Source organism: Protopterus annectens, chromosome 15.part0 (genome assembly GCF_019279795.1).
Source record: "Protopterus annectens isolate FY-2018-M chromosome 15.part0, PAN1.0, whole genome shotgun sequence".
Classification (NCBI taxonomy): Eukaryota; Metazoa; Chordata; order Ceratodontiformes; family Protopteridae; genus Protopterus; species Protopterus annectens.
Genome location: NC_056749.1, coordinates 222097629 through 222117330, shown reverse-complemented (window position 1 = coordinate 222117330; position 19702 = coordinate 222097629). Strand labels below are relative to the sequence as shown.

General features: G+C 37.7%; 1 protein-coding gene across 1 annotated transcript in view; it reads right to left on the bottom strand.

The window, feature by feature from the left end:
- Nucleotides 1-650: 650 nt before the first annotated feature.
- Nucleotides 651-19702, bottom strand: part of CDX4 (caudal type homeobox 4) — a 29072-nt gene continuing 10020 nt past the window's right edge. The window contains exons 2-3 of the mRNA XM_044057586.1: nt 9266-9411; nt 651-1622 (exon numbers count right to left, since the gene is read on the bottom strand). Coding sequence (XP_043913521.1) covers nt 1389-1622; nt 9266-9411 — 380 coding nt within the window. The 3' untranslated portion in view covers nt 651-1388. The remainder of the gene's footprint in view (nt 1623-9265; nt 9412-19702) is intronic.

Genomic DNA, 19702 nt, shown 5'->3' with positions numbered 1-19702 from the left:
ACAAAAAATAGTTATAATAAAGTTCAAAGCAACATAAAAAGAAAAATTCACATTTCCTCTTAAAACTGGTAAATACCATTCCTTTCAAGAGAATTAATGATTATTTTACAGGTGACAACATAAGTGGGTTGCAAAATGTTTGTCTGTTAAACAGAGGCCAGCTATAAAAAGGTGCTACTGTCAGACACAATGTTTATTTCCAAATACCTGAATGAAAATATTCTAACAGCTATTTATTTTACCTGCTAGCAACTCTGATGTGCGAGTTTTTTTTCAAACGAGTTAGTATAGACATATGTTTTATATTTCAGTATCATAAATAATACAAAGGTCTTCACTAATATGGCAGTGCAAACAAGAGCTGTACTCTTTCCCCTGTCGAACCAGGTCAGAATTACTGATAGGATACTGTTAAAGCTACCTGGCAACCCAGTGCTGTTATATACTAAATAATGTCAACATTTGTTTTGGAATAGTTGTTTGTAATAATACAAAGACAAGTATTATCTATACTCTCTAAATAAAACTTACAAAATCTACATTTTTATTATTACACCGATGTACTTAATACCTTGATTACCAGGCACTTCTTTCTTTAGTGGCTAAAATCTGAGTTCTAACTGTACATGAACACATGCAGGCACACACACACACACACACACACACACACACACACACACACACACACACACACACACACACACACACAGCATGGGCGAGAGCGTGCACACACGCACTTTTGTTTTGTATTTCAATTCTGTATCGACATGTTTGTAGACATGGCAGTAGATTTACAACTTCCTGAGGTCTGCCTGCTTCATCACATTCCAAGACTGTACCAAAGACATATTGCTTGAAAGAAACAAACAAATGGAAACAATGTAAACAGTAAATAAAAAATAACCTATCTTCTGGAAATGTTGTCCAAATTGCCCTGCAGTAAAAATGAAACAAAGCAATGTTTCAAACATGAACAATCTAAACCTAACTTTAACTGAATTCTTCAATATTCTGAACCATTTCAACACAGTTTTTTATGTTCATTCTTTGCTGTACAATACAGTATAACCTTATTGAATTGACTGTGGCATTTATTTATTTTCCTTGAGTATCCTGTGGGCCAAGCTATCTTTCTGTTTTAAACAGATGTCAGGTTGTCCATTGTCCTTTAATCCTTCAACAAGCTGTCGTTCAAAACCCCAATGAAGCAACAATCAAAGTTCTTCAGGTGTTTGGGCTGTCCCATATTTATACTTCCAGATTTATTCCACCAGAAGCATCCAGTAACAAAATAATACTGGCCATAGTAAGAAATGCAGTGCTTGCATACATTATTATTTTTAAGCACATATAGTTCCACCACAAAAATGTTTACGAATAGTTTATATTCAGTCAATGATGACTTGTTGTATGCCTCCTAAATGATTGAGGTTATTAATTCTTGGGGGTGGTGGAAAAAAGGAGTTGACCAGTTCTATTGGGCTTCCTGAACCAGACACCAGAATTGGACTTAATGAACCTTGGTCACTCTGTGTCGAACCTCCACTGCCATCTGACTGGCCTAGTCGTTTTTTCTGAAGCTTCCTCTCCTTTGCTCGGCGATTCTGAAACCAAATTTTCACCTAGTGAGATTAGTAAAAAATAATAGCAAAGGTCAGGTCACTTTGTGCACTCACAAGGAGAAGGATGTAACCACAGTTAAACAACATGCTTAAAACACAAATTAAATGGTGTTACTTGATGTGAAAAGTATAGATCATTTTGCTGAGTTCATAACAAACCTTTATCACTGTGTGTGTGTGTGTGTGTGTGTGTGTGTGTGTGTGTGTGTGTGTGTGTGTGTGTGTGTGTGCATGTGTGTATGAGTATGCATGCGTCTGCATCTGTGCATTTAAAATATATACCAAGAGGGAATTAGACCAACAGATAGACAGGCATTCAGTCAGAGAGAGATATACTTAAGCTTCATTTCTAACATGCAAATAGACATTGCGATAGATTTACAACTTCCTGAGGTTTGTCTGCTTCATCAGATTCCAAGATTGTATCAAATACATTAGACATAATCTACAATGACCTTAGAGGCACCTAAGATTATGGGTTTAAAAGACCAAGACAGGTTGGAAGCATTATCTTTTTATTCAGTATCTTACAGACTCTTGAAAGTACATCTATGCATTGCATTTCATTTCATTAGAGATGCAGTTGTCTTGGAGCTCCTATGTCTCCACATGTCTAACAGTTCCACAAACAATAGAACTAGGGCACTCTAGCTAATAAAATGAGACTGGGGAGACAAGAGTCACCTGACAGTACCTTCCCCTTCCCCCCACCGCTGGAACAGACTGCCCCTTGGAGTTTAAGCAGTGCAACACACACATACCTTTCAAACTTAAATTAGATAACTGGATGGGTACCAGGAAAATCACACCAGAATAGACTGGATTAGTCCTCCTAGAGAATGGGGACATAGCCTGAGGGCAGGTACTATTAAGGTGTAAATGGTCATGAGACTCAATTGCTTTGAAGTTTATATATATCCTAAACAGGAATTCATTTTATGTTACTAAAACAATGGAAAGTCTTAGTTGCCATGTATAACAAAATATATTTTTTTCTTATTAATATTTTGATTACAGTGTATCAAAGTGATCAAGACCAATCTTCAGTGGAGATCTTGAGAGGCAAAATCCAATGGGTAATATAACATAATGGGAAAGCAACCAAAAATAATAAGTAGCAGCAAGCTATGCATTCAGTCGCTCGGACTACTATAGACAAGAATAGCAATGAATTGAAACATATTTGGTTATTGCTGAGAAGAAGAAATATACGGCTAATTTTGTGTCTAACTCTTATGTATGGACTAAAGAGAAAGTATATATTCATTGATCCTAGTATATTCAGGTAAAAAAAATATTTTGCTGTGCTTTTACATTAGGAAATTCCAGGATAATACATCTTGTGACAGAATGTGTTTACCTGGTGTCTCTGAGTTGGCAAGCACTCCAGGAAGATCAAAGTATGGTTGTTTATTGGCTAGATGGCATCATAGCTGCCAGTTTTCAAGCTTTCTTCTCTACTATAAAACAGGCAGGTTTGCAAGGTTCTACATTCACTTTCAGGGAACTCTGCAACAGTTTTGTTTCAACTACAACCAGAGCCATCCAAGCTAAGATAAGAAGATTTTCTTCATTTACTGCTCTTGTACTTGCTTTATACTACCGCTTTTTAGCATTTTAAAGCATTTATTTGATTTTGTGACAAAAACAGTAATTTCTATGTTTGTAGCTTTTTTTAGTTCTGTCTGCCTCCAAATTGCCTTACAGAAGGATGAATTAGCCGGGGTCGTAGTTGTTTGGTAGTTGTTTGTTGTTTAATCTGTACTTGAAAGCTGCTTTTACTATGCTTTTTAGATTAAGAAATTCCAGGATCATCCATCTTGTGCCAGAAAATGTTTACCTAGGGTTACCATAATTGTTTGTATGTAAAAGAGGACGAAAAAAATATGTGCTGCTACTAGCACACATTTTTTCATCCTGTTAGGGCTGAAGAGCAAAAAAAAAAAAAAAGTCCTTGTTTGGGGATTTTTGATTGGCCAGTATGCCGGTATACGAGCCAATCAAAACCTCGAACAGTGGACCCCCTTTTGTTCAATGTGGAACATCAAGCAGTTCCGCATTGAACAGAGCTCTGCTTTTGATTGGCTCGTATACTGGTATATGAGCCAATCAAAAATGTGCACAGCGGACCCTCTTCTATTCAATACAAAACATCAGGCAGTTCTGCATTGAACAGAGCTCCATTTTTTGATTGGCTTGTATATGAGCCAATCAAAAAAAAAAAAAAAAAAAAAACAAAGCGGAGGAAAGACTTTGAAATAGAGATGTCTGTTTTTTGAAAATTCTGTAATTTGTCCGGGTTTTAAAACCTGGACAAATCGCAGAATTTTTAAAAACTGCCCGGACAGGAGTATATGGTAACCTTATGTTTACCTTGTTTCTCAGTGTTGGGAATCAGTCCAGGGGGTTCAAAGTATGGCTGCTTAATGGCTAGTGGGCATAGGAGTTAGTTTGCATTTTTTTCCTCTGTTAAAAATCAGGCAGGTTTCTGCAGCGCTGCCCACCAAGCAGCAGTGGTTAGCAGTGGCTTGTATAGCAGCAAATGCCTAGACAGTAAAACTTCCCTATAAAGTAAGGATTAGGTCTGAAACCTGTTAAATGGTGGGGCATTGTTCAGAATTAAACTTAGAACAACTAGCTTCCAGACCTTCTTACGCTTAACCTCAGAAAGTACCTTAGAAGACCTCTGTTAAAACCCAATCATTAATCCTAAATAATCCACCATATTGCATGACTGAACAACATTGACTTGCAATTTCCAAATATCTCTGTGGCCAGTTTGGTAGATTTGGGTATCATAAGGCAATGTAGCAATTGTCTCATGTTCTCAAACAAACAGTTAATGCCTTCAAGAAAATAACACAATATGCAAGAGATGCAAACACACAACTTCCCTGGAGGCACAAATCTTGAATACAAACAAAGTTGTCAGGAATACCCATACTACTTCACTCAGACACACTGCTCACCACACACACAAATTGTCTTATGCACAGGTACTTAGAAAACCTTCACAAATCTCACAGACCTCCAAAACCACCTAACAGCAACACGGGTCCTCAGCAATCACTAGAACACACACCAAAAGCAGCACCAAACATCTCACATAAGCATACACCCAATCGTCCCCCAAGAGCAAAGCCCATAAGGCAAGCATATAATTTGCTTAATACATTTGTCATTGGGGACTGCATTGGGCAACACAGAAAAGCCCCACTCACCAGGTTGGACAAGGACAAGATAACATCTTTTTGCCTATCTGAAGCCAGGATTCACAATATCATGTGCAGATTCAAGTCACTGCACCTCAAGTACCACTTTTCATTCTCTCATAGTCCATATGTACACATGGCCCAAGACATACCTCACAGAGAGACATAATTGTAGGAATATGTGTCACAGATAGATATGAGCCTTGCATTGAGCAGCACTCTACTTTCACTCAGGATGATGCCACAGTATGAACATAAAATGATTGATTTTAATAGCTGGTTTATTTACTGGTGTCACTGCAAGTGGATCTAATATCTGGTCAGCATGGTAAGACATGGTCAGTAGACCATACTGCTTTGTGAAGGATGGGTTGCACTTGCCACACCTAGACTTTTGGATACTGGCTAAAACTTTATCCACCACTTAGAGCCTTTTTTAGGCAGTGCAAAAAAGACAAAACTGTATACATAGTGCAAAAGTCTCCAAGCAACCTAAAGGTGTTATTGATCAGTGCTAGGAAAAAAATCTACACTCATCAAACCCTCCTCACTCTGAAGAACGTAGATATCTGTGTCATGACCGAGACTTGGCTTAAAACCATAGAAAGTACTCCAGTAGTGCAAGGCTACATAGGCTTCCGCACAGTTAAGCTAACAACAGCACAGACCAGGGCCAAAGGTGTAGGTGTCTCGATCTACATTAGCAACAAACATACCTGTAGGTTGGTTAATGATATCATGGGAGCTCATCCACATGCAGGTCACCATAGATAAGATCCCTGACCTTATCATGGCTAGCTATAGGTCACCTTTATACCCCTAGAGCCTCACAATTCTTTATCTAAATCTAATAACCATACTCACCATCCAAATCAACACCCTATTCAAGGGGGACTTTAACTACCCCTATATAGACTAGGAAACTTACACTGCCTCAAACTCATAGGCACAATGCTTCCTTGATTTTATTAGCATAAACACAGAGGAACAGATAGTGATCAGACATACCGGATCTAGTACTCACCAACATGGGAGAATGTTGCATCACCCCCACATTGGGTCCTCATTAGTGAGGTCAGATCACAGAGTTGTCTGTTTTGAGTTAAAAAAAAAAACAACCTGAAAAACCCATCTAAACCAGTACCAGTTAGGAACCATTCTAAGGAAAACTGCATCCTATTAAGTGACAGTTTGTCAAAAATGGAAGGCTCCCCTTAACCCTCAGACAGCAGCTACTTATGCAGAATTATTCACAGAGTCCCTATACAAACATGTGAATGGCTGCATAGTGGCTGCTGTACCTACCAGCAGTAAAACAAAAACAAACACAAAAAAGCAAACTCCACTGGCAGAATTCTTACCTAAACATGTTATATAATAAAAGAAGAAATCTCATGAAAAAAATCAGGAAAAGCAACTCCCTTCAAGACAAGTGCTCTCTTATACAACTAAATAAGAAACTAAGAGGTCTAATTAAGTCCAGCAAGGCCAACTATGAGGTCAAGATAGCCTACAGGCTAAGGAGAATCAGAAAGCCTTCTTCAGCTATATTGGGAACCATAAAGGTAGCACACAGCAGTCTACTGAATTGGTGGTAAATGGTACCACCTTCACCAATCAGGGTGACACAGCAAATCTACTGGCTGATAAAATCAGCTCAGGCTTCACCCCCATTCCTCCCCAGCTCCACCAGGTAAAATCCCTTACAACATACTACTCGACTATTAGCAAGGACAAAGTGCTGGCACCACCTGCTAAAGCCAAGAACACTGCCTCTATGGGTTGCGACAACATCCCTGGCTGCCTCCAAAGCAGTCTAAAAACATGACTTATCAGGACCACTTGGGCAATCTTCAACTACAACCTTGAAACAGGCTACATTTCAAGTGAATGGAGGACTGTAACAACAGTCATTTACCTCAACAAGGGCGGACTATCAGCTGACCCAGGGAACTATGGACCCATCAGTGTAACAAGCCTAATATGCAAAGTCATGGAATGAATTATCAAGGAAATGATAAAGAAGAACATTGGCAACCTATAGACACTGAACTCATCCCAATTTGGGTTTGTTAAGGGAAGGTCATGTCTATATAACCTGGCAGACTTCTTTTAGAGAGTCACCAAGGCAATGGATGAGTTTAAGACAATGCATGCTATGTATCTTGACCTAGCCAAGACATTCAACACAATACCCAACTCAGGCATTGTTGACAGGCTCTCTGAGCTAGGCATAAATTCCTACATAACTCAACAAATTGCTAGCTGACTCAAAGACAGGATCCAAAAAATCAGGACTGGTAAGATCACCTCCACCAAGAGACTGTTCCATAGCACAGTACCATACCTGTCAACTTCTTAGAGCAAGAAATCTGGACAAATCCATAAATAATGGGATGACAAAGGCTCAAAAATAGGGACACTTTTTAAATATTGCTCTTACAAACTTAGAAAGTTGATAGAATAACAGGTTTTGCATTGGTATGACTTTTTCTGAAGGGTATGAAGTCTGAAACTCAAATGTCTGTCTTTATATCATGACTTCAACCCTCAATAATTTGCCATTGGCTTGCCAGAAAAACACAACTTTATGAGAAACAGACCAAAAATATGAGCCAAAAATCTGTACACTCTGTGAAAATCTGTACAATTGAGAGGTATCTGTACAATTGAGAGGTATGCAACAGTACCCTAGGGCTTATTGCTGGGCCTGCTCCTCTTTAGCATCTACTTCTCAGAAGTCAAGACTAATGTTTAAGGTCTCTGTCTCACCAAGTTCACAGATGACTGTAAATTGGGAGCTATTATAGATGCCTCCAGGACACCAACATATTGCAAGAGGGTTTAACACTGACAAATGACTGGTGCCATAGCCATGCCATGGCCTAAAATTCAAATGCCAAAAAATACATTATAATGCCCTTTAGAAAACTGTCAATCCAAATTAATTATACCATCAATAAAACATCCCTAAGAGTCAATACAGTAGTAAGGGATATGGGAGCATATGCAGACAGCAATCAGGCCTTTGACCAACAAGTAGCTACGGCAGTAAGAAAATCATTCTTTGTTGCCTAACTTCTAGGTAAGGGTATGGAATCCAGGTTCAAGGAAGTTATAGTAGCACTCTGTTCAGCCCTTATCTGATCTATCATGGCATACAATGCCAAATTTGGCATGTATCTAACCAGATACTTGCAACAGTTGGAACTCCCACAAAGGCTTCTCACCAGGAGAAATCAGGGCACAAACACCTTGTCCTATACTGACCACCTAAAGGCGCTGTCTCTATATTTAGTGTCCTAAAGGCTGCTGAAAGGGGATCTTTGCCAGGCTTACAATGCTTTCTCAGACCCAGCCCTGATGGATCTCTTGCACATGCATAGCAAACTGCACCAGAAACACTAGATCCAGGAATCTATACTTTGCTTATGACATAAACAGAATGTGCTGAAGAGACAGACATGTGTCCCAAAGGATCTCTGCACTATGGAATAGGCTCCCCACACATGAAAAACAGAGTTCATCCCTGACCTTATTCAAATGAAACCTTAACAATTAGATGAGCAATCATAAATTTATCCCGAGTCTGCCCCCTCCCATCCCTTATGGACAAATGCCATCAATAAGAAAAGTATTATTGTAACTCTAACCCCCTCCCCACAAACACCTATATAATACTCAGGACTCAAATGATTTTGGGTGCGTGGCTAGGCTTGTAAAGGCCCTAGTGATCGGTAGACAAATAACAACCTATGAACCCATACTGAGTACAGTTATGTTGCTGAAGGAAAAAAAAATACTCAGCCTATGCCATCTCTTCTGCAAAGACTGTAAATAAAAAATCACAAGACGTTTGTCTGAAACTGACATGGAAACGCTAGGAAAACACCACTAACGATTTGTAAACTAGAACTCTGGAGTTTACAAAGTATGAGAAAGGTTAGAAGAAAAGATGCTTCATACTAAAATGTATAGACACTAGATAATAAGCTACAAGGAAAATATCAACACACAGGTATACAGTTCTGTCACTGTGAGAAAGGAAAATATCAACACACAGGTATACAGTTCTGTCACTGTGAGAAAGGAAAATATCAACACACAGGTATACAGTTCTTTCACTGTGAGAAAGGAAAATATCAACACATAGGTATACAGTTCTGTCACTGTGAGAAAGGAAAATATCAACACACAGGTATACAGTTCTGTCACTGTGAGAAAGGAAAATATCAACACACAGGTATACAGTTCTGTCACTGTGAGAAAGGAAAATATCAACACACAGGTATACAGTTCTGTCACTGTGAGAAAGGAAAATATCAACACACAGGTATACAGTTCTGTCACTGTGAGAAAGGTACTCAAGTAAGAATGAAAGAAAACAAGACAGCGGAAAAAGACATGAAAAAAAATAATAATAAATTTTACCTGTCTCTCTGAAAGACCCAAACTCACTGCCAGTTCAGACTTTCTTCTTATTGTAATGTATCTGGTGGAATGGAACTCTTTCTCCAACTCCAGTCGTTGATGATCTGTATATACAACTCTGTATTTTTCTTTTGTCCTTGTTTTACCTGTTTAGATGAAATAATAATCATTCAATTTTATTTTATTCCTAGCATTTTTAACTTTGTAACTTAATATGCTCCAGACAAAATTTGCAGACAAACAGGAAAATAAAACTCTCTTCCAAATGAGTTTTATTAAAGACACATTAGAAACATGATAAAGCAAACTTTCGTTACAACATATTTGTTTGTTTTACTTTGTTACTGTTATACATAGTGCACTAAACTATGCCTTTAGAAGGGTAGCAAAAAGTATCCTACAATACAGTCTTTCATTTTTTAAACCTGAAGGATATAGATCATAGATTGTAAACAAGCTCAGACTACTTAGCCCTGTCTCACATACACATACGCTCTCATAATTGAAAAATCAATGAATGTAAACTATGCTTGCAATACACAGCATTAACAGGCGTTTGAAGTATCTAGTATGTTAATCTTGCCATTTTTATATAAGAAAAAATGGCATGTACAGCAATTTTTTGTTACTTTTGAAGGTGTCCATTACTTGCCAACTCACATCATTAGGCAACATTCTGTGACAGAAAAAAATGTTCCAAATATTTTTATAAACATCAATAATTTAATTTGTTATTGCTTTTGTGTGGTATGCTCGCTTTAAATTGCAGCATTACATTTATTCTTAAAAACAAATCACAGCATAACTCAATTGTCCTGATTTTTGCAGAATGTCCAGAATGTTGGTTCCTATATTTGGCCTGTTCAAAGTAAAAACTGTGGTTTTCTGGCAAATCAATGTGAATTGAAGTCACTAAATAATGACATACATTTGAGTTTCAGACTTCATATCCTTCATAAAAATATTTGGTAACACAAATCCTGTAATTTTAACAGCTTTCTAAGTTTTATAAGAGGGCTACTTAAAATTTGTTCCCATTTTTGGGCCTTTTGCTCGTTCTTTTATTTAGGCTTTGTCCAAATTTTCTTGTACTAAGAGGTAGAGTGATATGAACTGAAAACAGTTAAACAAATCACTGCAACACTGTTTTGCATAGGGTAGTACACTTGCCTTTAATTTTGAGAAGATTATAAAGCTGTAGGTTCTTGAGAACTACATGTTCAAGGGCTGGCAATGCAGTGCAGCATGGTGGGTTGGGGCGGCACTGATGAAAGTGCCTTTCTTTAAAGAGGCATTAACCTAAGGCCACAGCTGATGCTGCTGATGTTAAAGATCCCAAAGATATTGTCTGTTTCTCCATGCATTCTGGCTTTCTCTCTGTATGCACATACGTATATACACACATGCACATGCACACACATACATACATGCGTTTACACCAATCTGCATGAATCCTTGGTCTCCTCTTAAAATTCTAATAATACCTATTTGTTAAACAGGTAGACCCACTGGACACACAGTCCCTTTTCAGGGGCAACCCAAGAGCAACGAGTTAAGTGACTTGCTAAAAGTCACACAGTAGAGAAATGAGGGCTGCGAGAATCAAACCCTGTACCACAGGAACTAAAGATCATACACTTTATCTCTGCGCAAACTGCAACTCAATAAATACAAGCAAAACAAATGAATTAGAATAATATTTGAATGTGATTTTCATGGCTGTTTTGCCTACACCCCATTAATTTAAGGAACTGGAACTACATATGTGATGTTCAGCAGGTTTTTAGAAATAAAGCAGTGTAGATTCAGACAGTGTTTGAATTATTTTTTTTCAGCATTTCCAACTTCACAGCTTAGTGGCCCAGTCAGCATGTGTCCTGTTTTTCTACGCATTTGGGCTTTCTCACACACACACACACACACACACACACACACACACACACACACACACACACACACACACACACACACACACACACACACACACACACACACACACACACACACACACACACACACACACACACACACACACACACACACACACACACACACACACACACACACACACACACACACACACACACACACTGCCATGAAAATGCATCCAGCACCATATAAAACAGTAAGGGGATACCTACTTCCTCCATACTCCACCAGTAGTATTTTCTTTTAATAACCAGGCTTGACTTATTTGAATAATTTATTGCCTTTATGCTCTATTAGGCAAACAAATTGTTCTGCTTAGTTATAACCACTGCTTCATACTAAAAAGAAATCTGTTACAAAAACTATATGGTGCAAAAGCATGGCTATGTGGAGTATGTTAATTAAATTAAGTTAACATATCTAGCAGTTACAGAGAAACATGTTACAGTAGCACACAGACTGAAACAAACATTTTATGTTAAGTGGTAGATTTATAAGGTGTGCAGACTGTATTTATTACTAGGCGGTATGTTCATTTATAGCATACAGCAGTTGCCATGGTGTAAGAAACCTGTCATTCTGAATGCTTAGCACCAACCACTTACATGAAGATTAAAACTTCAAACAAGTTACATGTGGTGTCATACATACCTCTCAACGGTACTGGTTTTCTGAGAATGACTAGATTGATCTTGGCTAATATTTTTTGTCTGTTCCTCATACAATTTGTGGTTTTCTAGCAAACCTTTGAGGACTGAAGTCACTAAACAATGACAAAACATTTTAGTTTCATACCTCAGAAAATGCATGCTGACACAAAACCTTTCATTTAAGCAAGTTTCTAAGTTTATGAGTATTTAACATTTGTCCTTATTTTTGGGCCTTTGTCCCATTATTTTTGTCTTTGTCCAGATTTCTTGTTCTAAGAGTTTGAGATGTAAGAGGTCATACTCTTTCAAGGAACACAGGAAACAACAAGTTAGCCTGATATATATATATATATATATATATATATATATATATATATATATATATACACACACACATATACACCTCAAAGAACTTTAATGCTCTCTGATTTATTAAAATTAGAAAAAAGGTAATGTGAATAAAAAAAAATATTTAATTACAGTAATACTTTGTTTTACAATAAATGAGTTAATCTGTGTATATCTTTGAAGTGAAAGAAAATATTGTGTGTTAAGAATGGAGGTATGTTATACAAGGTTTCTCTTATACAAGACAGTTCTCTAATTTAGAAATCTCTAATTCTCTAAATATTCCATAAGCCTACTTTTGTCTCGCTTTATATTGCAATTCCTGTTTGTATTGTACTAACTTACCTTTAATTTCCCTATAAACAGGCTCAAAATTTACTAACTGTTAAATCATCCCCATATAACTTGTATTTTCTCTTAAGCAATGTTTTTATATTATGTCTAATTTAATACAATTATTTAAATTATATTTCTTTTTTATATTATTTTTAATGCCTGTAAAACTATTGTTCTTAAAATGTTTTGTAATACTTTGGGGCTTTTCTCCCTGGGGGTCCAAGGAAAATCACCTCCTACCCAGTTGGATTTTCCTGGTAATAAAATGCCATTCAATAAATAAATAAATAAACAAGAACATTGTATGCAACAAAACAGTGGGAAATATATAATATATTAATTAACAGAGACAAACACACACAGACACACACACACACACACACACACACACACACACACACACACACACACACACACACACACACACAAAACTTTTCCCTCTGAAGTTTCTCTTCAGCACCATTCCCCCTGAAGTTTCTCTTCGGCACCTAACTTAATGAGTTTGTGGAATAGTTCAACCCTTTTTTCTGATCTTCCCAGGTTATTTTTGATGTAGGTTTTGAGACAAACTGGAGAACAAAGGCCCTTGAAGTACTTACCCAAACTCTATAGAGGTGCTAAAGAGAGAACACGCTCTGCACAAAGAAGTACAAGCAGATCTTATCATGGATTCTTTTCAGATTCAAAAGTTCAGATCACTGGTGTTTGATTTACTGGCCCTAAACAAATGCTGTCTCCCTTTCATCTTTCAAACAAGGAGCACTGAATGTAGACCTGAAGTCTTCATGTTGTATATATTAAGTGAAGAAGACTGTTTATCTGGGCATTTAATTCCATTGAATAATGTGCTTTGTCTTTTATAACTTGCTCATGCAGAATTAAGAATAATGAACACCATGAAAGGAATGACAGGTAAATATTAATGGAATGCAAAATGTTACATATATATTACTGTAACATTATATATTTAAAATTATTTGACCTTTTCCCCTTTTCACTTTCTTGCCTCATGGGAGTTCCAAAGCCTATTTATAAAGAAGTGGATTTGGATCACAAAGAATTGTACTAAGTTCTGCCTATGTGGAACTTCACAGTTAAAAGATGAAATGAAATAAATACATGTATGCATATATAAATAACTATCATCATTCTAAATGCTGACACTAGTAATCTGAACATTTACAGTGTGCAGTTACATAGAAATTACAAACAAGGCATACTTTACTCTGACTTTTAGTTCTTCTTTGGGTACTAAACATAAGATCACAAACAGATATACACTGACAGATATAATCAAAACATGTGTGTGTGTGTGTGTGTGTGTGTGTGTGTGTGTGTGTGTGTGTGTGTTTGTGCTGGAATTAGTTTTGAGAAACCAAAGTATTTTTAAGACATCAGGGAGTCTCTGTGGGAGGGTTGTTGTGAAAGGGCCGGTAATTAAATGCGTGAAGGTGAGGTATTTAAAATTTTGTATTCCAGCAAAGAGTTAAACCTTCATCAAGTGTGCCCCATTGACCCCAGCAAGCTTTACTAATATGACCACTGGTTTTGCAAAGCAGCCAAACCTATTCACCTTGGCAATAAAATGCAGAGGACATTTAGCTCAAAAGATAATAAAACAAGGACCCCTTTATATGCTGTGAAAATTGTCACCCTTTCCGCAGTATAACTCCTGAAGAAAGGGAAGCAAGGAAGAGTCGAAAGTTGCATATCAAAGCAAAGCCAAGTGTTAAAAGGGGCCTCTGGCTGAATATGACAGATAGCCTTCAAAAAATCCTTCCAACAAGACAATGTAGCTCAGGAAAAAAGTAGACCTCACAACCAGTTTACAAGAGAATTCAATTTGCATTAGAAGTGGGTTAGTGTTTTCTTCTCTTTTTGTCACCCTTCTTATTGGGACTTAAAGGCATGTAGAACTAAAATTTTAAAAAGCCTTTTTACATGTCCTCAACTGTTCTTCATTTACAGCAAACTTGAAAGAGTCAACAAATGTAACCTAATTTGCATTACAGTAGTTCTGTCCTTGATAAATTTTCTAGTGCTTCTGTTAAAAGTTTTTAAATATATGATAAATATTTGTCAGCTGATATTTTTTTTATTATGTAATGAGACAAAATGAGACAAATGTAAGAGTTATTATCTGTCCCTCTTTATGTAGGACAGTTCCTGTATGGGCATGGCGGGAGGGGACATGAAAATGGCAAAAAAGTCTTGAGATTTAGGACAAAATTATTTCCTAAGTTTCCTTAACAGCTGCATAAACCAATTATTTTGTATCTAAACATATACACATTGCACAGAATAGTTCAAACAACTCGAATTTTATAAGAATGAGCTTTTATGTTGGCAAGACATTAAAATCCAGCTCTTTGTACTGGCCTGTGGGATGATTTGTCCTGGAAAACCTCATGTTTACATTAAAATGTCACACTCTGGGCTTTGAAAAGGTAACAACCTTATTCTATCCTAACTAAGGTGTATAATGATTTAAAAAAATGAAATATTTACTTTTAGAATTACTTCCTATTCCCTACTGAATTATCACAGCACAAGATATGCACTATTATGTCAGTTAACCAAAGGTTCATATACCTTGTTTTTTTGCACTGTATGTTATTTGCATATTTAGTTTGTAAGAGTGTGTGGGTGCACACCTCCCTTGTAACACCTATTCTTTGTATAGGGGACCCCACCCGCCTGCATCACTTGATGGATGTAAACAGCTGCATCCTTCACATACTGAGGATACTAACCCTGAGGTCATGCTACTGGTACCTAAAGGAAATTTTGATTTGGTGGAAAATTTGGTATTTTAATATTTGTAATTTACAATGTAATACAGTACTCACTCATCACTAAAACCTGCACTTGTCCTCTTCACTCTTAAATCACTTCAAGTGTATTTACTTCCTCAATGAGGTCTCCAGTACCAAATAACCTTCTATAAAGATAAATGCTAATATGTTTACATACTTCAGTATGTGTATATGTTTTGATAACCAGAAATTATCAGTCATACAAACATATACAGACAAAAAAATGAACATAATCTCTTACACTTTGTCAATAAATAAAACTGTGGTAGGACAATTTATGAGTACCATCAGAGTACAAACACTCAGTATAACTTGTCAAAAACTGAAGATTTAGGTATATAAAAGAGAGCAGGACCACATAATGAGAAAAAATTCAGAAAAACAGTAAAATTAATATTTTGTGAACCATTTTGTACAGACCAAGCAGACGAGTAGAAATGAAGGCAACTGTCACTAATGTGCGACCTTTGTTACAAGAGCATTGGTCAGTAAGGTCAGATGTGGGTCAATAAGATCAGATGTGAAGAGGAGTAATTTTCTGAAGATATTTCTGCAGATGCAGCATATGATTATAGACAGGAGCTGACTCCAGTTATGGCCCAATGGAGTTTTCGAATATAGAATTATCAACATAATTACTGCTTTTATTTTGTTTACAAAGTTAATACTGGCAGACTCAAAATTCTGGTGGGTATGTATGATGCAGTAAAGTGATGGGATGAGGGGGAAAGTGAAGTTTGCAGAAAATGGTAAGCGTAGTTTATATCTATACTCTGGAGTATATGTGAAAGAGTAAAAACTTAGGGAGATTCAAAATGATGATTTCTTGCATGTTCTACTGGTGATATTTCTTCCTCTACAGAATGGTATTCCCTCCAGCATCCTTAGCTGATGATTCACACTGGTTGCTTGGCTTTAGGTCATTTTATAAAAATTACTCTGTGCCATTTCTTCTTCTGTTACTTGTACTACTCATCATTTGTCTGTTTCTCAGACACATTTTGCATTTTTGGAACTGAATTTAAACAGACACATTATATTATCTCTAATCCTGCTATGCGTCTTCTCACTCTTCTAGTACTTCCTGCTACGTGTCTTCTCAGTCTTCTAGTATTTCCTGCTACGTGTCTTCTCATTCTTTTAGTACTTCCTGCTATGTGTCTTCTCACTCTTCTAGTACTTCCTGCTACATGTCTTCTCACTCTTTTAGTACTTCCTGCTATGTCTTCTCACTCTTCTAGTACTTCCTGCTATGTGTCTTCTCATACTTTTAGTACTTCCTGCTATGTGTCTTCTCACTCTTCCAGTACTTCCTGCTACGTACTTCCTGCTATGTGTCTTCTCATACGTTTAGTACTTCCTGCTATGTGTCTTCTCACTCTTCCAGTACTTCCTGCTATGTGTCTTCTCGCTCCTCTAGTACTTTCTTTTGTATCAACCTGTTCCACAACTAAATGTAATTTTCCCACATCAGCAACTAATTTCTGATCCAATAAGTATATGTGATAAGTATATTAGAGGGTCAGCCCAGGTTGGAAGGTTTGGAGACAAAGCCAAACAGGCAAGATTACACTGGTTTGGACATGTGCTGAGGAGGGATATAGAGTATATTGGGAAAAAGATGCTAAGGATGAAGCTGCCAGGTAACAGGAAAAGAGGAAGGCCTAAGATAAAGTTTATGGATGTGGTGAGAGAGGACATGCAGGAGGTTGGTGTGACAGAGCAAGATGCAGAGGACAGAAAGAAATGGAAACAGATGATCCGCTGTGGCGACCCCTAAGGGGAGCAGCCGAAAGAAGAAGCAGCAACTAATTTCTGATCCAGTGCTGGCAATTTTATGAATCTTATATATTTATTTTACATTAGTTGACAAGGGAAATCTGGATGGACACAACTGCCCCCTTTCAGCTGGACTAGGGAGAAAAGCCCCAGTTATTCCATGCACACACTATGCAGTTTAGAAACACTACAGTACACTTGTCAGTTCAGTCCCTCATTATATTCTGGTACTGTAATCGTACTGGTAGATGATTGTTTGGAACATGGATAAAGTGGACATTATTACCGATTATACTTTTACGGTGTACGGGGGGGCTTACTTTTGTTTTTGCCTTTTGTTATCTTGGCAGTTTTGCCATTTTGAATAGTGACTTCCCAATGTTTTAGATGTTTTGTGCTCAACGATGTGGACATCTTACAAAAGGGCCTCACTGAGACAGATGCCTGGTGTCAAAGCCATGGCCTCAAGCTCAATGTTAAAAAGTGCATTGTCATCCCCTTTGCTAAAACCTCTGTACCCATGAGATACCACATAGGTGGTAGTCTACTTAACACCAAAAGTGTAATAAGAGACTTTGGGACACAGGTGGACAGTAGTCTCTCCTTTGATAATTACATCACCACAGTAGTCAGGAAATCCTTCTACGTGTAAGACCTCATGACAAAAGGTTTCTCACCCAGGAAAAAAGAGGTCATTGTTCCCCTCTACTCATCACTCATTAGACCCATTATAGAGTACAATGCCCCTTTTGGTATGTACCTCACAAGACATCTACAACAACTGGAAAGGCCACAGAAATACCTCACAAAGAGGATTACTGGCCTCAAACAGATGCCCTACGCAGACCGTCTCAAAAAACTCCAGCTTTACTCTGTCATATATCGCCTGCTCAGAGGCGATCTCTGCCTAAAATACAAAGCTATGTCAAACCCAGAGCTGTTGGACATGCTCCACTTAAAGAAATCCCAATCCCTCTGAGCTACATGCTCTAGGGACCTAAGCTTTGTCACCACAATAAACAGAACATGCTGGAGGGATAGATTCCTGTCCCAGAGACTTCCCATATTCTGGAACAAACTGCCTATCTATATCAAACAAAGCTCCTCATTAGCACTCTTCAAGAAAAATCTTGATAATTGGATGGGAAATAGGAAATTCACCCCGGGGATCACCTCTGTGGCTCTGCTCGACAGGAGCACAAGGAAATAATTTTCTTGGGTGGCAAAAGCCAGGGTACCTTTTTGGCTAGGCTTATATAGGCCCTAGGGCTGACAGCCTAGTACCTACCTATGAACCTATGAAATAACTGAGTATAAATTAAATGAAATGTGATTATTCACAGTACACCCCTTCTTCTGCAGTGTTTAATGTACCTTATTTTGAAAAGTATTCAGTATAAAAAAAATCATAGCTAAAGATGGCTCTTGGGTCTACTCTACTCAGCATAAATAAATAAGCAAGAAAGCAAATACCTAAATAAATAAAGCTGAGAACTGCAAATTTGACAATTTTCAGCTCGAGTCTAGGAATCAAGTCCCCTCCTGTGACTTGTGTAAAAAGTGTAGTTAGGGTTATTACCAGTTCATTTAGCTTGTTTAGTTCCCGTGTGAATCCCATCAAACCCAACAGCTTTGTCCAGCTTTATTTTTTTCAAGTTATTTTAGGATCCTTTCCCCTGTGAAAATACTATACACGACCCCCTCATAGTGAACTGTTGTACTGGATAGCCCTTTTCCTGTATAATGAATAATGAACAGGACTACAAATGTAATGGCTATAATTTAGTCTTGTACCCTCTGGATGTACCACCGTACAAAATATTATAGACAATGTAGCCCTACCAGAACCCTGATCCTAACCCTAAAGTCCCCTAAACCTAGGACTCCCTTCTCCCTTGATGTTTCCCCGTTGCTTCCTAAATGTAAAATCCCTCTCGCCTCCATAAACCCAAACTCCCGATTGCTCCCTAAACCTAAAACTCTGCCTGCTTCCCCTCCTGAAGCTTAAACTTTGGATGCTCCATAAACCAGTCATGGGCAGGGTTTTGACGAGGTTTGCTACTTCCCACACATTTCTGATTAACAACTGTGAACCCTCCACCCTCTTTCTGAAGGTCCCTCCTCAGAAATGCATATACTCCCTTGTTGATGCTCCTAGGAAATGCATAACTTGTACCCTTAACATACCAGAGAATTCCTATCATAATACAGTATGTCATTGATAAGAGTGTCTCACAGTGGAGACAGCATTGTAGCACAGTGGTTAGTACTGCTGTCTCTCGCCCTCAGGGTTTGAGGTTCGTTTCTGTCCTTTGGAAGATGTCTGGATGCAGTTTGCACATTTGCTTCATGTTCAAATGGGATTTCACTGTATATTATGCTTCTTCTCCCCCTCTCAATGATATTTTACTTTAATGGATTATATTCTGGAACAAAAAGACTATCTACAACAGCCTTTGAACCAGGGGGGGGGGGTTATCCAACTGAATAAACAGGTAACATACATCATACTTGTGCATGTGAAGCTTTCGTCTTACTTTGCTGTTGTCCACTTCTCTTGCCAATGAATTGTAGATGCA